The sequence below is a fragment of the Hevea brasiliensis genome, chromosome 3 (assembly GCF_030052815.1).
Source record: "Hevea brasiliensis isolate MT/VB/25A 57/8 chromosome 3, ASM3005281v1, whole genome shotgun sequence".
In the NCBI taxonomy this organism is placed as follows: Eukaryota; Viridiplantae; Streptophyta; class Magnoliopsida; order Malpighiales; family Euphorbiaceae; genus Hevea; species Hevea brasiliensis.
The window spans coordinates 70,473,402-70,493,020 of NC_079495.1; the positions used below are offsets into that span (position 1 = coordinate 70,473,402).

Genomic DNA, 19,619 nt, shown 5'->3' on the forward strand with positions numbered 1-19,619 from the left:
GATATAAAACAATATCACAATCCTTTTAGCGAGCATAAATCACAATATAATTCGATTCAAAGTCAATTCCAATATCCAATAATTTTTATGCTCATCACAATTCAAATAATAAAGTTTTCATTTTTTTTCCATGAATATTACCATCACAATTCAAAACATATTCTATCACAATTTTCCAAAACATAATTTACTTAATCCATAACAATGCTTAATACTTATGGAAATACCATTTCACAAAGCCAAATTCATACATACAATAACAATTTTCAATAATCATGGAATTAAATCCAATGCTTATTAAACATAATTCTTAAGAAAAATATATCATTTAATCATATGAAATATTCAAAACAAAATCAGTTAAAAACTAGTTGTGCACAAACCTCGATGTTGTCTCCACGATCCGGACTCAGTGTTTCCTTCCCTTTTCTGAGTCTTTGGTAGCCGAGAAACACAATTTGAAGTGTTTGATACTAATTTAAACTGTCTCTATCGATGGTGTTTGGTAAATAATGCCGAACTCAATTATTCACTTAATCACCTAATATACCGACCCTCATTGCGTTTTAGGTAAATTAGGTTTTAGTGTCGTTAATATGTCACATTCGATAGGGTTTTAGGTTTGGTATGTTTTACCAAAGTCATTTCCTTGCTTAGTGCACTTTATTGCAAATTCTTTGGATTAGGGACCTTTGGTTTGACCTAACGGACGATCTAGTTCCCTCGGTTTTGGTCTCGGTGAAACTACACACTTGTAGATCTAGGTCTTAGTTCACGCGCGGCAAAATGTCAGGTCAATCCGAGTTAAGTAGCCCAAGTTATGGTCATTACACTGTTGCTGGTCAAATGGTACCATTTTAGGTCAATTTTAGGTCAAATTGGTCAATTCTGGTTCGGCCAGTTTTTGGACCCGAACTTGTGCAAGTTGTTTGACTTGCTTATGGTCATTTCTGGGCTTTGGTGTCTTCATAAGACTTGTAGGTATGGGTCTTAACTATTCTTGGTCAAAATTTCAGGTCAATTGGACCTGGTTTGAGTGAGTAATGGCCTAAACACTCACTGCTGCCCAATTGGTCATTTTCAGGTCCTAATTGCACCTAATCCGAATTGGTCATTTTTTTAGGTCACCTTGCAAGCAGAATTTTGGCATGGTTTCTCAATGAAAGTTGGCACATTTTGTGCCTAGTTTCACCTCAAATTGGTCTCATACCAATTGAGGTTACACATTCAAGGTTATAGGCTAAAATATACACTGCCCTCAATATGCATTTCACACCCCAACTTCAAACACACACTTACCTTTGCCATTTGTTTACTTACCTACCAAACTGTTTTGGCACATTACTAAAAGCATTTTCTACATTACATTAGCATTATTTTGGGCAGATTCCAATCACCCTCAACACACCAAATATCATTCACAATTACAACTTCTAAGTACCATTACAAACACACCTAAACATTACAAACTTTACATACACTTTACAACATTAATTTACATACATATCATCAATCCTTCTAGGTCAATATTCTGCCCACACTTCCTTCAATATATACCATTTCTCAAGTGCCCCCAAGCTGCCACAAACCATTCTTCAACATCCCATTGCTGTACCAATATACAATTTCCCATCCAAGTGCATAAATCACCATATAACATGAAGTAAATCACTAGGTTACTAAATCACCATGATCAACATTATTTCTCATCAATTATATGCATATTAAATCATCAAAAACGTGACCTCATGGCTGTCCAAATTGAAAACAACAATAACCCTTCAAACTCAAAATTTTCCTCCACCAAACTAACACCCATAACATAAACATAAACTTTAACAAAGAACTTCTCAAAAATGCAAACTTACCTTTAATTGTAAATTGCTAAACCTTCACCAAACTTCTCAAAATTGGTATCAATATCTTCCTTGTGGTGTGTAGACCATTTTTTGTGAAGCTACCTAGGTGATTTGGGGTTGAAATGAGGGATTAGGTGAGCTTGGAGAAAACGTTAATGGTGTTTCCTCTCACTTTCATTCACGGCTAGTTTTATGGAAATGGAGAAGATGAAGTATCCAGCTGCATATTAAGTGTACACATGTCCCACTATGTGTTTAATTAATTCCCTTAGTGGTCCACTTAGTCACTTAATCATATAATAAGCTAAATTCCCACTTATTCCACATTTAACCTTTAATTTCTACTATTTACTTTAGGTACCACCAATTTAATTTTTCATTTTATTTTCTAAGTGTAATATTATTTATTTTTAGTGGACATTTAGGTCAAAAGACAATTCGGGGTGTCAAATGACCATAATGCCCATGTTAGATTCGTTCGATTTTTAGTATTCTAGGGTTTTGTCCGATTTTCGATTTCTCACTTTTCTTTGTACTAATTATTTAATTTTTCTTTGATATTTCTAATGATATTTATACTTCAATAAATATTTATTGGAGTCCTAAAAATATTTTTCAGGGTTCCCCGCAGTCCAGGGCTAGTCAACGGTCCACGCCGTGACTTCCAGTCTGATCACCATCGCTAGGTTTCTGCCGCTTAACTTGATCACATTTCTTTGCTATTATTTTTCCTTTGTTTTTCTTGTATTTTCTTTTCTTGTATTTCATTATTTTATGTCTCCTCACTCACATTGAAGTGTGGTTCTAGGCATCCTAGCTGTCCGGACAACACTGGTCACCGGAACAGCAGAACGCACTACCGAACTTAGGGGTGTTACAATCTTACTCTATGAGTAGAACGCTCACTCGTATTCACCCTATTTTTTCAGGTTATAGGAGGACTTTTCTTTGTCATTAACCTGTTTTATTCTTCGCAAGTCCACTAGTTGCTATTTCCGTATTCCGTGTTATTTATTTTGAAATTTAGATCTCCGCATGTATTAGAAATATTTTATTTGGTATGAGACTGTAAACGAATATTTATTTTAGAATTGTAAACTTATTAATCTATATATGTGTGAATGTGTGGATGAATGTTCACCATGGGCAAAGGAGTTAAGCTCCTATTTGATTTTTATTGCTATGTTAGGAATGGTGAGGGTGAGCTGAGCTCCCCAAATATATATATTATGTGATTACAGGTTGGACGAGCTAAAAACTCCCCGTTGGATGGTCCACGTTATAGTCGGACTCTGTTCGATTAATTTCTTGAAATGGGCTAATATATAGGCTTCAAGGTTGAGCTAATGAACAATTAGGCTTACTACGGGCTTTGGATGCCTTATGCTGACCCAAATCCTAGTACTGGTCCGGCCCATGAGATCAGATCGTGACATTTACGATACTACTTTAACATTTATGATTTAAAATATATATATATTTTTTTAAATTTAATTTTTAAAAAATTAAGACATTTTATAATTAAATGCAATATTTAAAATTTATTTATATTATTTATAAATATTAATTACTATTTAAATTGTTTAATTTTCTTTTAATTATTATTATTATTATTATTTAAAATACTATTTTAAGATTTATGATTTAATATATTTTATTCCTTAAAATTTGATTTTTAAAAATTAAAATATTTTATGATTAAATGCAATATTTAAAAATTATTTATATTATTTTTTAATAAATTTATTTATGTAAAAATATTATTTACCATATGTTATCCGTTATAATAATAATAATAATAATAATAATAATAATAATAATAGTTTTAAAAAAGTAATTTAAAAGATAATAATAATAATAATAATAATAATAATAATAATAATAATAATAATAATAATAATAATAGAAGGTCATTGATGACTATTAGTTTAAAGAAAATTAGCAATTAATTTATGATCTCATAATCAATCATAAATATTACCTTAACATTTATGATTTAAATAATTACTTTCTTTAAAAATTTAATTTTTTAAAAATTAAGACATTTTTTAATTAAACATAATATTTAAAAATTATTAATATTATTTTATAAATACTAATTAATATTTTATTTTTTTATTTCTATTTTAATTATTATTATTATTTAAAATACTACTTTAATATTTATGATTTAAAAATTAAATTTAATTTCTTTAAATGTAATATTTAAAAATTATTTATATTACTTTTTTATAAATTCATTTATATAAAAATATTATTTGCTACATATTACCATTTATCATAATAATAATAATAATAATAATAATAATAATAATAATAATAATAATAATAATAATAAGTCATTGATGGCCATTAGTTTAAAGAAAATTAATCATTAATTTGTGATATCATAATTAATTATCATATAATTTAATTAATATTAACTTATTTCATATCTTTAATAAATATTTTTATTACATTATTATATTTTCTATTATTTTTATTATGAAAGTTTTGTTAGAAAATTTGAGAGATGGAAAATATATTCTAAATAAAATATTATAAGAAAAAATATAGAGATTTGACTTATTTATAATTAGTATTTATTATTTTTTATATTAATAATTTAATATTTTTTTAATTTCACTTTTTTAATATTAATTAATACTTATTATTATTATTATTATTATTATTATTATTATTATTATGGTCATTTAATTAAAACAGCTAGGTAAATAGAAAATATTTTATTATTATAAAATTGAATTTAAATGTTTTTGTTATCTTTTTTCGATTAAATAATATTTAATTATAAATTGATTTTTCATTGAAATGGTGTTCATTTATTTATTTAAATATATAATGTAATATAAGACATTTGATATACATCAAAAACTCATCTTTCACCAAATATTTTCGTTTCACCTAAATATTCTCAAATCTTTTTTAGATTTATACTATTTTTTAAATATTTTTTTAAAAGTTATTAGTTATTATTCTCAAAATTTATTTATTTATATATATTTAATAAATATTTATTTAATTATTAATTTTTTATAAATTTTTTATTTAATATTTTTTTATTTTTAAAATATTTTATTCCATTTTAATTATATAAGAATGCAATTATAATTAATATTTTGATTGTTCATATTTTATTATCATTAATTTTAAATAGAATTATTTTTAAATTTTAATTAAATATTTATATTTTATTCATAAATTATCTCTCTATTATATTTTTATATAAAAATAAAAAATTAAAAATAAATTATAAATATGATTGCATTAAAAATTTAGTTAAAAATAAAGATAATTAAAATAATTAAAGTTACAATATTAAAATTATAGAATCTGTCTTTTAAAAAATAGAATAAATTTTTAATATTTATTATATTAATAGAAAATAATTTTTTTTTTAAAATTTTAATTTTATGAAATATATTTATTTTATATTATAAATTTATATAAAGTGATAATCAATTTTAACAAAAAATTATTTTGTAAAAGAAATATCACATTAATAAAAAAAATTATATTTAGATATAGTATTTTTAAAAAGTAATAAAATAAAATATTATTTTTAATTAATAATAATGATATATATTTCCATTATTATTAAAATTACATAATTCAAGTTATTATTAGTAATTTAATATTTTTTATTATATTAATAATAATAAATAATATATTTATATATTTTTAAAATAATATTATTTTTTAATTTAATACATTGACTATAATTTATAAAAAATAAATATTTATTTACATAACTTATGAAATAAAATATAAAAATTTATTTAAATTTAAATTATTTTTTAATAAAATATTTTTATTAGAGTTTACATAAAATAATCATAAAACTATTATTAATATGTGAATAAAAAAATTAAATAGATATTTTAATTAATTATATCATAAATTAATTAAAAATTTATTATTATGATAGATAAAAATTTATTAAATTAAATTAAATAAAAAAAATTTTAAATTAAAATTAAATTTAAAAATAAAAATTATAAATTATCAAAATTATATTAATATTTAAAATAATTGCGACAACGAGTACACGGCACGTATAGGAAAATCTAACATATATTCTATTATTTATTCTAGAAAAAAAAGGAAGGCAAAATTTCAACAACGGTGAATCTAACCACGCAAATCATAAACCCTCCCCCGACTGTTTCCGCCTCATTCCCCTATTTCTAAAACCCTACGCCCTTTCTCTCAAAAAAAAAAAAAAAATACTGCCTCCTGCCCTCCCACCAGAAAAACAAAAGTCCGAAGATGATGAGCTTAATCCTCAGGAGATCATCTTCTCAAGGCCCAAGATTTGCTCCGGCCTCCTTGACATCCCTTGAAACGCTTTTACACCAGTTCTCATCCACGTCGACGTACTTTGTTGTGCCCAGAAATGGCGTTCTCTATGTGGAGAGTAGACCGAGAAGCTCCTTTGGATTTAATAATAATAACAAATGGAGGAACTTTCATGTGCAATCAGGGCCCTTGAATTTTAGGGCATCACTGACGTCGCAGGCAGAGTTTGCAGTCGACGATTATGGCTACGAGGAGGAGAAGGGGTTTGGAGGAAAAGGGAATATGAGTATGAATAGTAGTGAGGAAGGGCTTGAGATTGGAAAACTGAGTATTTCTGAAGAGATTGTTTCTGCTTTGTCCAAAAGAGGCATTACCACACTCTTCCCCATACAGGTGATTCTTCTATTTTTTTCCCCCTTTTTCCAGTTCTTTTATTTTCAAAACTCTCATATTTTCTTTCTTTCAATTTTTTCCTCAAATTTGAAATGAAATAAAATAAAATAGAAAGCTGTGCTCGAACCAGCAATGAAAGGGAGAGACTTGTTTGGACGGGCTAGAACAGGAACAGGAAAGACTCTTGCATTTGGAATTCCCATCATTGATCGAATCATTCAGTTCAATCAAAAGCATGGGTTTGTTGGCTTATCACTGCTATTCATTTTTTAATTCCTTTCGCTATGAACTTACCGTATTCATTACATTTATTGTATGATATTTGAATTTTGTAGACGGGGTAGGAACCCTTTGGCCCTGGTTATGGCTCCGACAAGGGAACTTGCACGCCAAGTTGAGAAAGAGTTTCGTGAGTCAGCACCCAGCCTGGATACCATATGTCTATATGGGGGTACACCTATTGTGCGCCAAATGAAGGAACTTGATTATGGTGTTGATGTTGTTGTTGGCACACCTGGCCGCATCATTGATCTGATGAAGAGAGGTTCTCTAAACTTGTCAGAAGTTCAGTTTGTTGTTCTTGATGAAGCTGATCAAATGCTTGGTGTGGGCTTTGTGGATGATATTGAAACAATCTTCCAGAGGTTGCCACAGAATAGGCAGAGCATGCTGTTCTCTGCAACAATGCCAAGTTGGATTAAAAACCTTATCAGGAATTATCTCAAAGATCCACTGACTATTGATCTTGTGAGTATTGGAGTTCATTTCTAGCATTATTTGCAAAAACTAATAATAAATTTTGATTTGTGTTCAGTGAGAAACAATTAAAACTAGATTTGTGCTAACCCTATTAAGTTTAAATTGTCCAAATATATATATATATATAGTCTTCAATTTTTTTTTGGGGTGTGTGTGTGTGTGTGTGTGTGTGTGTGTGTGTGTGTGTGGAGGGGATGGTTGGAACGATTTATGTTGCTCTGGTCCAAGTGGGTTATGGGTTCCTATTATTGATGCTAATATCTTTTATGTAGACCTAGATGCTTTGCTCTACTTATCGATGCATGGAGTTGCTGATTTTGAACATCTACTTTGTATGTAGGTTGGAGATTCTAGTACAAAGCTGGCTGATGGAATCTCACTTTATTCAATTGCCTCAGACACGTATGAAAAAGCATCAGTACTCGGTCCTCTGATAACAGTATGAATCTAGAGCTTCTATTAGTCATGCCTAAGCTTTTACAAACCTTCTTGTTTACAAATTTTAGATTTCATAGAGATTTTATAGTTATTGTTACTTTCACCATTTCAAAATGCTTGCTCTAAGCATCCGATGTGTGATTGTCAGGAACACGCAAAAGGAGGAAAGTGTATTGTTTTTACTGAAACAAAACGTGAAGCTGATCGATTAGCATATGCTATGGCAAGAAACTTTCGATGTGAGGCTTTGCATGGGGATATCTCACAAAGTCAGAGGGAGAGGACACTTTCAGGCTTCCGAAATGGGAATTTCAATATATTGGTTGCCACTGATGTTGCTGCCCGTGGCCTTGATGTTCCTAACGTTGATCTGGTAAATGCTGTTAATTTGCTTTCTTGTTTCTTAGGCAGGTAAGTGTGATTAGTTCATAGGTGGAACTTTACCACATAGTTTACCCTCTTTTAAGTCCCAATATTTTTATTATCTCGCATACATGTAGGTTTTTCCGTTATCCTAAGTTATGGTTTTACTTGTCATACAGGGTTTATGCATTTGGCCTCCTATTGGAATTGTCTTATTGCATGGTGGCTTTTTTTGATTTAAATATGTGAAGTCTTTTGGAAAATTCAAAATAATTAAGAAATGAAAATCTGATGAAGCTGTACATATTTTAATGATTAAGAACCCATTAATTTTGAACAACATTAAATGATATATTCTTTATGGATATGTATCAATTTGCATGGATCGTAATGGTTTAAGGCATTTTTTTTGAACTATCCTCTAGCATTTGGCAAATTTACAATTAAAAGTTTCAACTGCTGCTGAAATAGAGTAATTCTAGATTCTAGAGTGTCATCTCAAGTTGCTCCATCAGCAATTCTTCTTCTGTACAACAATCATATTCCATCATTCCCACCTTCTTCTGTTCCTTCCTTCCTCTCCATTTTCAAATTAGAATCTTTTTCCCCAAAATTATCTTTGCCATTCATCACATTAAAATCTTTTCGCCCAAGATCCATTTCTTTGCTCTTGCTTTCCTGTAACTTCCCCCCACAGCAGCAACTAACCCTCCTACTATTGTTGCTAATCCCTCAATTTGCTTGTTTACAATCCACAACATTCTTATTAGATTCCTCGGCATTTCTATGAATTTCCTCCCTATCAACTCTGAGTTTCTCCACATCTCTTGTTTCCCATGAATCTCCAAGGAGAACCTTAACTTGTTCTTCTGGATCCGTAAGTCTCACAGTCTCTAGATCCACTATAGCAGATGTAGCCATGCCTTGCATCCCTTAACAACCAAATTCCAAGATAAGCCTACCCACTTAGAAGTTCTAATACCAATTGTTAGGAGAGAAACCCTAACATTATGTAAATAGGGGAGAAAATAGAGTAGAGAATAGAATAGGAAGAGAAGAATAGATAAATAGAGATAGGAAATAGAGAATGGAAAATAGGAAGAGAAGAAAGAATGTATTATTGATCAGAAATCCAGAATAAAATAGAAGTAGCTAATGCGTGCTGAATGCACTAATTAAAAAATACTATACCTAAACTATTTATATATAGAGTAAGCAGAGGTCGATCTCATAGGAAATAAGTAAATGCAAACAAGAAAATAGATGTTAGACAGAAATAAGCAAAAGAAACTTAGAAAACACCTAAGGAATAACCACACGGCAAAAACTAATAAGAATGACTTGATCTAAATGAAACTAACACATGCAATAAAGACATAATCTTTCAAATTGAATATGCAAGATGAAATAAAAGGGGGTTTTGATTTGTAATTACTAATACTACCTAAGTTAAAAACTAAGAATGCAAGGATATAAATCTAAAGTTAATGATACTTATGAATATGATAAACAACTAGATTGCAACAAATTCAGTAGATGGTGCATTCACCATGTAACATGTATCAATCATTGACTAAAGATATAAATTTATTTAATTGAGTAAATTGGTTATAGAAGTTAACTATTTACTTACCTTTCCTTATAGATTAGATTAATCAAGAAGTGTTGTAAAATTAATCCCTTGCCATCGTACTAAACCTAAGGCTACCATAATTAAGTTTAATGGTAGCATTAATCATTAGAAAGGCATCCCAATTCAAGGTAATAAACTTATTCAACATGATTCATTCATCCTAGAAACTTATCTTCATAATGAAATACATCATTATGTGTTACTTATAGTCAGATTATTCCATCTATTACATACTCAAATTATCCTAACTTAACAATATGTTTTTATGCACAATTAATTAGTTGGCTACCCTAACTAATTATACATACGACATTCACAGAATAAACCAAAAGATAAGTGATGCTCAATATGAATCAAATTTGGAATTTAATTAAACATAAATCAAAGTCTCATGATAACATGTCCAATGGTTTCAACAATCTCCTTACTGAATTACAAAATTAGTCATATATAACTAAGAATATTAAACAGAAACAAAGTAACAAAAGAAGAAAGAAAGAGTATGTTACCCCTTATGAATGTAATTTGACCTACTTAATTTGATGTTGTTGGTGATGTCAAGCCACTCTGAAGGGATGTAGAAGTGCTCTACAAGCCAAAAGAAGATGAAAAAATCACTCTAGCAATTAGATCAAACAATCGGCACCTTTGAATGTACAAAGAGGGAATTTGGTTACTATGAGTAGAAGGGAAATAGAAGAGCTTTAAATATGTTTTTCCAACCCTTTTTATAGAGGTTAACTTGGGCTCCAGATCGGAATTGGGAGTCCTAGTTGCAATATGACTTATATTTCTCTTAAACTCCTAGTCAAAGCAGGAAAACAAGTAAAACAAAAAAAAAAGCCTTCCTTATCTAATTTGTCACTTGCACAACCCAGGGGCTCCACACAACTATATTTTATTTATTTTGGGTTGTAATAAAATAATTAAATTTACCAATTAAGGCCCTAACTCCTAACCTCATATAGCATAAAGAGTCCAAACACACTTAATATGCAACCTACAAGTAAATCTAGCCCAATTGCATTCATTTTTTATTTTTCATATCAAAATATGTCAATTAAGGTCCATATATAAGGTCAAATTCATACTCTAAATATTTGGATCACATATAAGCTCTAATAAGGCTGTCCAAAGAAGCTCAACATGGGTTGATATCCAAATCTGTTCATTTTTTACTATTAGCCTTCAAATATTATGAACAAGAATCCTCTAAGCCTTTTTGGTTGTTGACCAGGTCCTCATTAAAATCGCACCTTCATATGCCTTAAAGTGCTTGATGTGTGCTTTGCTTTCTTTTGTGCTCAATTCACCTTTTTGTGATTCATATACTCTTCATTTCTCTTGTAAGCAACCAATAACATAGAAACAAGCAAATTAAACAGTAAACAAACTCAAAAGACTAAGTGTGCAATGATAAAGATGTGAAATTTTAACCATCAGTAGCTCGACTACTCTTTATACAATTTTGTCTAATTGAAAATTACAAATCTGACAGATATAACCACCTCTTGCAACTCAACAAATCAGCTAATAACAAACTAACAACTTCTCAACCAACTAATAGACTTTTTCTCCCTTTAACTCTATCACATATCCCTATTCTTAAACCTTCTTCTCCTATACTTAACAGTCTGTTTAAATTAAGGGGAAATAATTCATGGCAAGGCTTGGTGTTTATCTCCCTCTCTCTTTTATCTCCCTCTCTTTTTGTCTCTCTCTCTCTGCACTATTTTTTTTCCCCTTCTTTCTCTCTATAAAATTGCTGCGGTATCTTGAGAAGGGTTTGCAACATTTACATAGCCTCCTAATTCCCTCTATTATTATAATAATCTTCTAAACTTATCTGGCCATTATACATAAAACTAAACTTCAACGCATAATTTTACAACTTTTTCATTACTAAAACAAACCAATTGCTAACAACTATTTCTTTACCGTCAAATCTCACCCATTTCGAAGTTCAAACACAGTTTGAACTTTGAAGCCTTAAACCTTTGCAATTCAAACTGTAAATCCCTGACTTTGCTAATATATAACCCATCACAAACACGTAAGGGCATGATCATCCTAATCTGATTACTTTGGATTTGGTATATAATTGAAAAATCATTGCTATTTCAACTTGAAATGAGTTATTTTGAATGAATTAAAAGTATTGGAAGGGGAAATCTCAATTAGTTGACTTTTTCAAACTTAAGCATGGTTTAGAAGATTTCCTCCCTTCCAAATCATAATTTTATTCCTAGAAAATTTTGAAGTATGGAGAATTGTAATAAGGACATGGACAAGCTTGGTGGTAATTAATCACCAAATTGGTGTTCCTTTATTTAAAGTTTATGCTTGCAAGCAAAAGAAGTACTAGATTCTCTAAATGATGTGCCTTATTAAAGAACTAAAAACTACAACTCAATTCAACTCAACTAAGCCTTTATCTCAAAAATTTGGAGTCGACTATATGGATTCTCTTTCTTCACTCTAAACGATTTTGGGTTAAATCCTCGGAAATATGTAATGTTTCTAGGTCATGTTGTACTACTCTCCTCCAAGTCAGTTTAGGTCTAACCCTTCTTTTCTTTTTATCCTCTAACCTAATGTACTCTACTTGTCTAACTGGAGCCTCCGTATGTCTACGCTTCAAATGACCAAACCATCTTAATCTCCCTTCTGTTAACTTATCCTCAATTGGCACTACTCCTACCTTTTCTCTAATATTCTTATTACGAATTTTATCTAGTCTAGTATGGCCACTCATCCACCTTAACATTTTTATTTCCACAACTCTTATCTTAGACACATACGACTCTCAGTATCCAACACTTACTACTATATAACATGGCCGGTCGTATGGCTGTACGATAAAATTTTTCTTTCAACTTATTGGGAATCTTGCGATCACATAAAACTCCCGTGGCACGTCTCTACTTCAACCATCCGGCTTTAATCCTATGACTAACATCCTCCTCGCATCTCCTATCTACTTGAAGAATTGAGTCGAGATATTTAAAGTTGTTACTTTGGGACAGTACTACTCCATCCAAACTAACTTCTTCCCTATCACCAGTTCGGCCTTTACTGAACGTGCAATGCATGTATTCTGTCTTCGTTTTACTTAACTTAAAGCCCTTTGACTCTAGAGTACTTCTCCAAAGCTCTAGCTTTCTATTGACTCCTTCTCGCGTCTCATCTATCAGAACTATATCATTCACAAACATCATGTACCAAGGGATACTCTCTTGTATGTGTTTCGTCAATTCATCTAAAACTAATGTAAAAAGGTAAGGGCTTGTAGCTGAATTTTGGTGTAATCCAACTGAGATAGGAAAATCTCGTGTCCCTTCCCACTGTGCGCAGACTAGTAGTTGCTCCTTCATACATATCTTTCAACACTTGTAAGTACCTAATAGATACCCTCTTTTGTTTTAACACTCTCCATAAGACATCTCTTGGAACACTATTATAAGCTTTTTACAAATCGATAAAAACCATGTGTAGATCTTTCTTCACATTTCTATATATCTCCATCAAGCTTCTAATAAGAAAGATCGCTTCCATAGTTGAACGACCGGGCATAAAGCCAAATTAATTGAGAGAGATAGAAGTATCATGACGTCGTCGATGTTTCACAACTCTCTCCCACAACTTCATAGTATGGCTTATGAGTTTAATTCTTATAGTTTGAGCAACTCTGTATGTTTCCCTTATTTTTAAAAATAGGTACTAAAATACTCCTCCATTCATCAGGCATTTTCTTTGAGTTTAGAATCTTATTAAACAATTTAGTTAACCATGCCACTCCTATATCTCCCAAACACTTCCATACTTCAATTGGTATTCCATCGGGTCCACAAGTTTTACCCACTTTCATTCTCTTAAGTGCTTCTTTTACTTCTAAAGATCTAATCCTTCTAGTATAATTCACATTCTTTTCATTGCTCTGTAGTCTATATTTATGTTATTACCATTTTGACTATTATTAAAGAGATCATCAAAATAATTTCTCCATCTTTCTTTAATGTCCTCATCTTTCACTAACACTTTTCCTTCTTTATCCTTAATGCACTTAATTTAATTGAGATATTGACATTTCTTCTCTCCTCCTTGCTAATCTATAACTATCTTTCTCTCCTTATTTAGTTCCAAGTTTCTCATATAACTTTTCAAATTCCTGCGCTCTTGCTTGACTAACTGCTTTTTTTGTCTTTTTCTTTGCTGCCTTGTACTGTTCATATGCCTCATTATTATTACGCTTAGGTAATTTCTTATACCATTCCCTTTTTCTCTTCACTGCCTTTTGTTCTTCCTCATCCCACTACCATTTCTTTTTTTAGGATAGTCCATGTCCTCTAAACTCTCTAAGTACTTTTCTAGTTACTTCTCTAATTTTTGATGCCATCTGTATCCACATACCATTGGCCTCTATATCCAGCTTCCATGCTTCGGACTCGAGAAGTTCATTTTTAAATTTTACTTGCTTTACTCCTTTGAACTCCCACCACTTTGTTCGAGCTATACGATTTCTTCTAACTTGATTTGTTCCTAAACTTGACATCCAAGACCACTAATCGATGTTGATTTGTTAAAGCCTCTCCCAGAATGACCTTACAATCCTTGCATGGAGCTCTATTTGTCTTCTTGGTTAAGAGGAAGTCAATTTGGCTTCTATGTTGCCCACTTTTGACAGTTACTAAATGTGACTCTTTTTATAAAGTAGGTATTTGCTAGTATTAGGTCGTATGTCATAGCAAAATTCAGGATGCCTTTTCCCTCATCATTTCGGCTGCCAAAACCAAAATCTCCATTAACATTCTTATAACCTTGCCTATCACTTCCTACATGTCCATTCAAATCTCCACCGATGAAAACATTCTCTTCATTCGGTATGTTTTGCATTAGATCATCCATATCTTCCCAAAATTTTTGTTTACTCTCACTATCTAGTCCTATTTGTGAGGCAAAAACACTAACTACATTTATTGTTTCTCATTCTAGTACTAGCTTTATTAGTATAATTCTATCTTCTACTCTTTTCACAGCTATTATAGCATCTTTCAATATCCTGTTTATGATTATGCACATTCCGTTCCTGTTCATCTCCTTTCCGGTAAATCACAGTTTGTACACTGAATTATCCACTTTCTTGCTTTTCTTTTCTACCAATTTAGTCTCCTGAACGCAAGCAATATTCACTCTTCTCATTTCCAAGGTATTTACAAGCTCCATTAATTTTTCTGTAAGTGATCCAACATTCCAAGTACCAACCCTGATTCTCCTCCTATCTTGTTCCTTCCTAATTGATCTCCTTCTATAATATTTTCTATTGTTCTCTATGCCTATCTTGAATTCAGTTCCACTATCTATTCTACAATCTGTCATATGGACCAACTTTTTCACTCACAACTATCGATGATGTGGGAACCCTTGCTTATTTAACACCACACCCGGGCGCCGGCATGGCGCATCGCTTTCGGTGAACGCCTTACACCCTTGCATATTTCTTACTACACCCGGGCTCCGATGTAGCGCGTCGTAAATAGAGGACGCCCAAACATTTATATCATTTGAATCCATATCATAAGGTGTGACGAAATTTTTACGCTGGTTGTCACCTATCACAATACTCCCCCTCTATTCGGGTTTGGGACCGGCTAAAAACAAACTACTCAGGCGGAGTTGAAGAACTAAAAACTAGAAGCAAGAAAATTTTTTTGAAAGGGATATAAGTAGTGAAAGGCACCATCCAAGAAATTTGCAAGGCTAAAACCTTATCATGAAAAGTAGGGTTATGCATGATTCTTGGGTACTTTGAACTAAACCGGATAATTAAAAAAAAATAACCGACACCATAAGAACCGAATCCAACTGAACTTAAGATATTATTTTGGTTTAGTTTTACTTCTTTACCAAAGCCTGAATTGAATAGAGAACCAAACCAAATCGGACCTGAACCAACTGAACTGAAGCCAAAATCAATTTTATACATTTTCAATATGTTTTACAATGTTAAGTTGGAGAGTGTTTGGCATATTACTCTTTAATACATTTTTAATATGGGCTTATATAAGTAATTGAACTACTTACACATCACAACGACTCATTGAGGACGGTTATAATTTTTTTTATCATATAAAAATATTATGTAGTCAAATTTTTATTCATATTATTTATTTTTAATATTTCATTTAAATTTAATGTACATTATATGGAGTTCATTTTGAAGAAGTTCTGGATCCGCCAATATTATAATGTATAACTTGCTTCCAAAAGTCCCTTTCTGAACCTCTCTGACCTTTCTTTTGCTTCATTTTCATGCTTGGTATTTAGTTATGCTCTATTTGGTTTTTGCTTGTAAAATATTCTTTAAAGTTGAAACACTATCTGCGTTTTTGAGTGCTTAGGGTGCTTGGTGTTTTTCCTGGTAAAGGGGAAAACTAAGTTGCTTTTCCATTTTCAAGAAATGACTTCCCTTTTTTACAATGGGTAGTCATTTATCCTCTCTTTCTCTTTCTCTGTTGACAATTTTCTTTCCTCTTTTCTTGGCTTAGGTAATACATTATGCATTGCCAAACTGTTCAGAGACTTTTGTTCATCGATCTGGCCGTACTGGTCGTGCTGGGAAGAAAGGAACTGCCATTCTTATTTACACACAGGATCAAAGTAGGCAAGTCAGGATCTATGAGCGGGAAATAGGGTGCAGATTTACAGAGGTTATTATCAATCTCCTTTATGCAGTTGCATGTTCTAGATTTGTTATGTATTATAGCAGTTTGTTAAAACCTTTGTTTGACATGGGTTAACAGAAAACTGACATTAATTTTTAAGGTGTTTATGTGATATATTTCAATGTATGACGCATAGGTGATATCTGTTATGACTGCATGATGTCTTGTACTTGTCTTTCTTGATTGTATTCCACAAAATTTCAGTTGAGAATTATCTGTTATTAAATATCAAAAAGTTAAAGCAAACAAATTGGGTTGAAAAAAGAAATTGAAGGAGAAGATTTTTTGTTGACTATAAGATTATTGTGATTAGACTTCATGTCATAAGGCTGTTTTCGTTAATTTTCTTCATGATCTGACAGTCAAAGTTTGCACCATTCATTGTTTTCCCGGATTGTCTAAATGATAATCTTACTCTAAAGATGCATAGGATTGAGGTTTTCATTAAAATGTCAGATTGTTTACCTTTTTGGAGGATTAAAAACTAGAAAATTAAAATAAGAAAAAGTAGATTATGGTGCTTATGTAAAAAAAGGTAAATTATTCATGGTACAACTGATACTAATTAATTTAATGCATGACACAAGAATACCCTAATCTGATGCATTTTAGAATGCTGCCATGCATCATGCCATAAGGTATGTATTTATGCAACTTTTCTCCGACTCCAATAATCATGGGAAACTTTTCCCTATAAATGTGTCTGCTTATTAGATGTTTTCTTTTTCCATGTATTGTAGCAAGAAAATCTGTTGCATTTTCATGTGCTCCTAGTGTGATATATTTTGTTTGGTACACGTATGTGGTTTTTTTTCCAATGGTGGTTTAATTATGACTTCGTTGAATTGGTGGTTTTCTTAACATTATGGTATTTCAGCTTCCTAGGATTACAGTTGAGGGTGGAAGCATGGGCATCATGAATGATATTGGTTATGGCGTTCGATTTGGAGGAGTGAGAGATCGTCGATTTGGTGATACAGGTTTTAGTCGAGCTGGTGGTCATGGGGATTATGGATCTTTTGGTGGAGCGAGAGATCGTCGATTTGGTGAAACACGCTTTAGTCGAGCTGGTGGTCATGGGGATTATGGATCTAATCGTTACAGGAATCCAGGATTTGGCCATTCTGATGGGCGTGGTCAACTTTCTCGTCAAATGAATGGAGCTGGTTCCTTTGGTTATAACCGAAAACAACCAGGAAATTTTATTAGTCCTGGCTTTGGTTTTGGTGAACCTAGTCGATCAGATGGTTCTAGTGCTTTTGGGGACTGGGGTTCTGGTCGTTCCAGTGGATTTGGTGATAGTAATTCAAGCCGAGCCAGTGATGTTTTGAATGAGACTCGCACTAGTCGGTTTGGGGGCTTTGGGGATGTCAAGAATGATAATTCGAACAATGGGAGAAAATAAATCTGACTAAATAAGTGGTAAGCTTTATTTATTACTCCTTTTGTCATGAACTTCTATTTCAAAATTATCTCTTGCTGTTTGTGTATGTATATTGTGCCCTTTCCCATAGACACAGAATAATGTCCACTGCATTGACACTTTTTCGACATTTTGATTCACAAGTGAATTGTTTTGGGTTTGTCCTTTTCATTCATTTGAATATGAAAGTGGTGTATGCCTGAGAGATTTTGATTCACTAGTGAATTGTTTTGGTTTTCTCCTTTTCATTCATTTGAATATGAAAGTGGTGTATGCCTGGGAGTGTGGCGTGTATGGTTCGTTTAACTGAATCTAATGTTTTTTATTTTTTGACTGAACTGTTAGGCTCTTTTGTAACGTGATTAACAGTATATTATAATCTTCTAAAATTAGTTATATAGCATGTTGAAAATTAAATTACATTTTTATATTTTATTTTTATACACTTGATTTTGTTAACTAGTTTTTTATCAAATGAAAACTCTAAAGCTGATTTTGTTTTTAATTGATTTTGTTAATTGCTTTACGATTTGGTTTTTCATTTTACTGGCTACCCCTAGTCTCTATCCATACATAATCTTTTTGATTTTGATTTCCCTAATCCAATTGAAGCTTAACCTCTTTGATTTGATTTCAGACATTGACATGCCTTGCAATGACAGCTGAAATGGCCGGAAATGGACAGAGTCGGATACAAGTAGTATGTTTATGACGAATTGATAACGTTTCTGGATATTTAATATTAAAGTCTTTTGATGTTCTGTTACATTAGTGTTTTTATTATCGTTATATGAAGGAAAATTAATATTATTAGTCAGATATTGAGATGAGTGTTTTGAAATGTAATCTATTTATTTAGTTCAACCTCTGCAGCCGTATCTAAATATGATACCCTACGTGTTCAATATATATATTGTTTTTGGAGGCCATTCTAGTCAAGCTAGGGAATTTCGGGTGTCCCAGTCAGTAAGTTTACTTATTTGTGCGCCAATTCAATAAGATATCCTGTATATTTTTTAATTGGATCTTGAAATTTGATTTGTTAATGTTTATTCTGTAATTTTAATCTGCTGTATGAGATTTAATTAAAGTTCCTTTTATATTTGTTTAGTTTTTTTTTTTTTTTTAAGGCAATTGTTTCATTTTTTTTATGCGCTTGACAAGAATTATGCATCGTTTAACGGTAATGAATGCCACGTTTACCACCAACGGCCTGTTTATTTTTATATTTTCTGTAATTTTTATGCCGGAAGTATATTTGAAGAGAAAAAAAAGTAAACTGTTTAAAAATTATTAAAAATATATCATATAAAAATATGATAGTTATATAAAATTATTAAAAATAAAAATAGATGATGAAAATATAATAACTTTGATGCCAAGTTATTAAATTTAAATTGAATTGGATGGTTGAATCAATGAATTAATTTTTAAATTAGTATAAATTTGTAATTAAATTAGTATAAATTTATAATTAAATTAAATAAGAAAGAGACTCGTAATTATTTAATACAATTTATTATTATTATTATTATTATTATAAAGAATTAAATTTAAGTTTTAATTTCAATATATTTATTTTTTAATATATATTTAATATTTTATAAATATTAAAAAAATGTACATTTATAAAATTTTTTTGTATATTATATTAATGTAATACTTTATATAAAATTTAAAATTATTATTAAAATTTATTAAATATAATTTAATAAATATTAAAGTTTTAT

The 19,619-nt window shown here is 30.7% G+C and overlaps 1 protein-coding gene across 1 annotated transcript; it reads left to right on the forward strand.

The window, feature by feature from the left end:
* Positions 1 to 5,988: 5,988 nt before the first annotated feature.
* LOC110672457 (DEAD-box ATP-dependent RNA helicase 53, mitochondrial) lies at positions 5,989 to 18,818 on the forward strand. Its single transcript, XM_021835242.2, has 8 exons — positions 5,989 to 6,551; positions 6,663 to 6,790; positions 6,887 to 7,298; positions 7,651 to 7,749; positions 7,897 to 8,121; positions 16,290 to 16,451; positions 17,344 to 17,888; positions 18,527 to 18,818. The coding sequence occupies exons 1-7, from the start codon at positions 6,129 to 6,131 to the stop codon at positions 17,869 to 17,871; spliced, it is 1,977 nt and encodes a 658-aa protein (XP_021690934.1). The 5' UTR covers positions 5,989 to 6,128; the 3' UTR covers positions 17,872 to 17,888; positions 18,527 to 18,818.
* Positions 18,819 to 19,619: the final 801 nt, after the last annotated feature.

Bases quoted from the DNA above. Each gene is read 5' to 3' on its own strand.
- LOC110672457 (XM_021835242.2), top strand. From the start codon at position 6,129: ATGATGAGCTTAATCCTCAGGAGATCATCTTCTCAAGGCCCAAGATTT. The intron at 7,299-7,650 runs GTGAGTATTGGA...CTTTGTATGTAG, and splicing joins ATCCACTGACTATTGATCTT to GTTGGAGATTCTAGTACAAA. The intron at 7,750-7,896 runs GTATGAATCTAG...TGTGATTGTCAG, and splicing joins TACTCGGTCCTCTGATAACA to GAACACGCAAAAGGAGGAAA.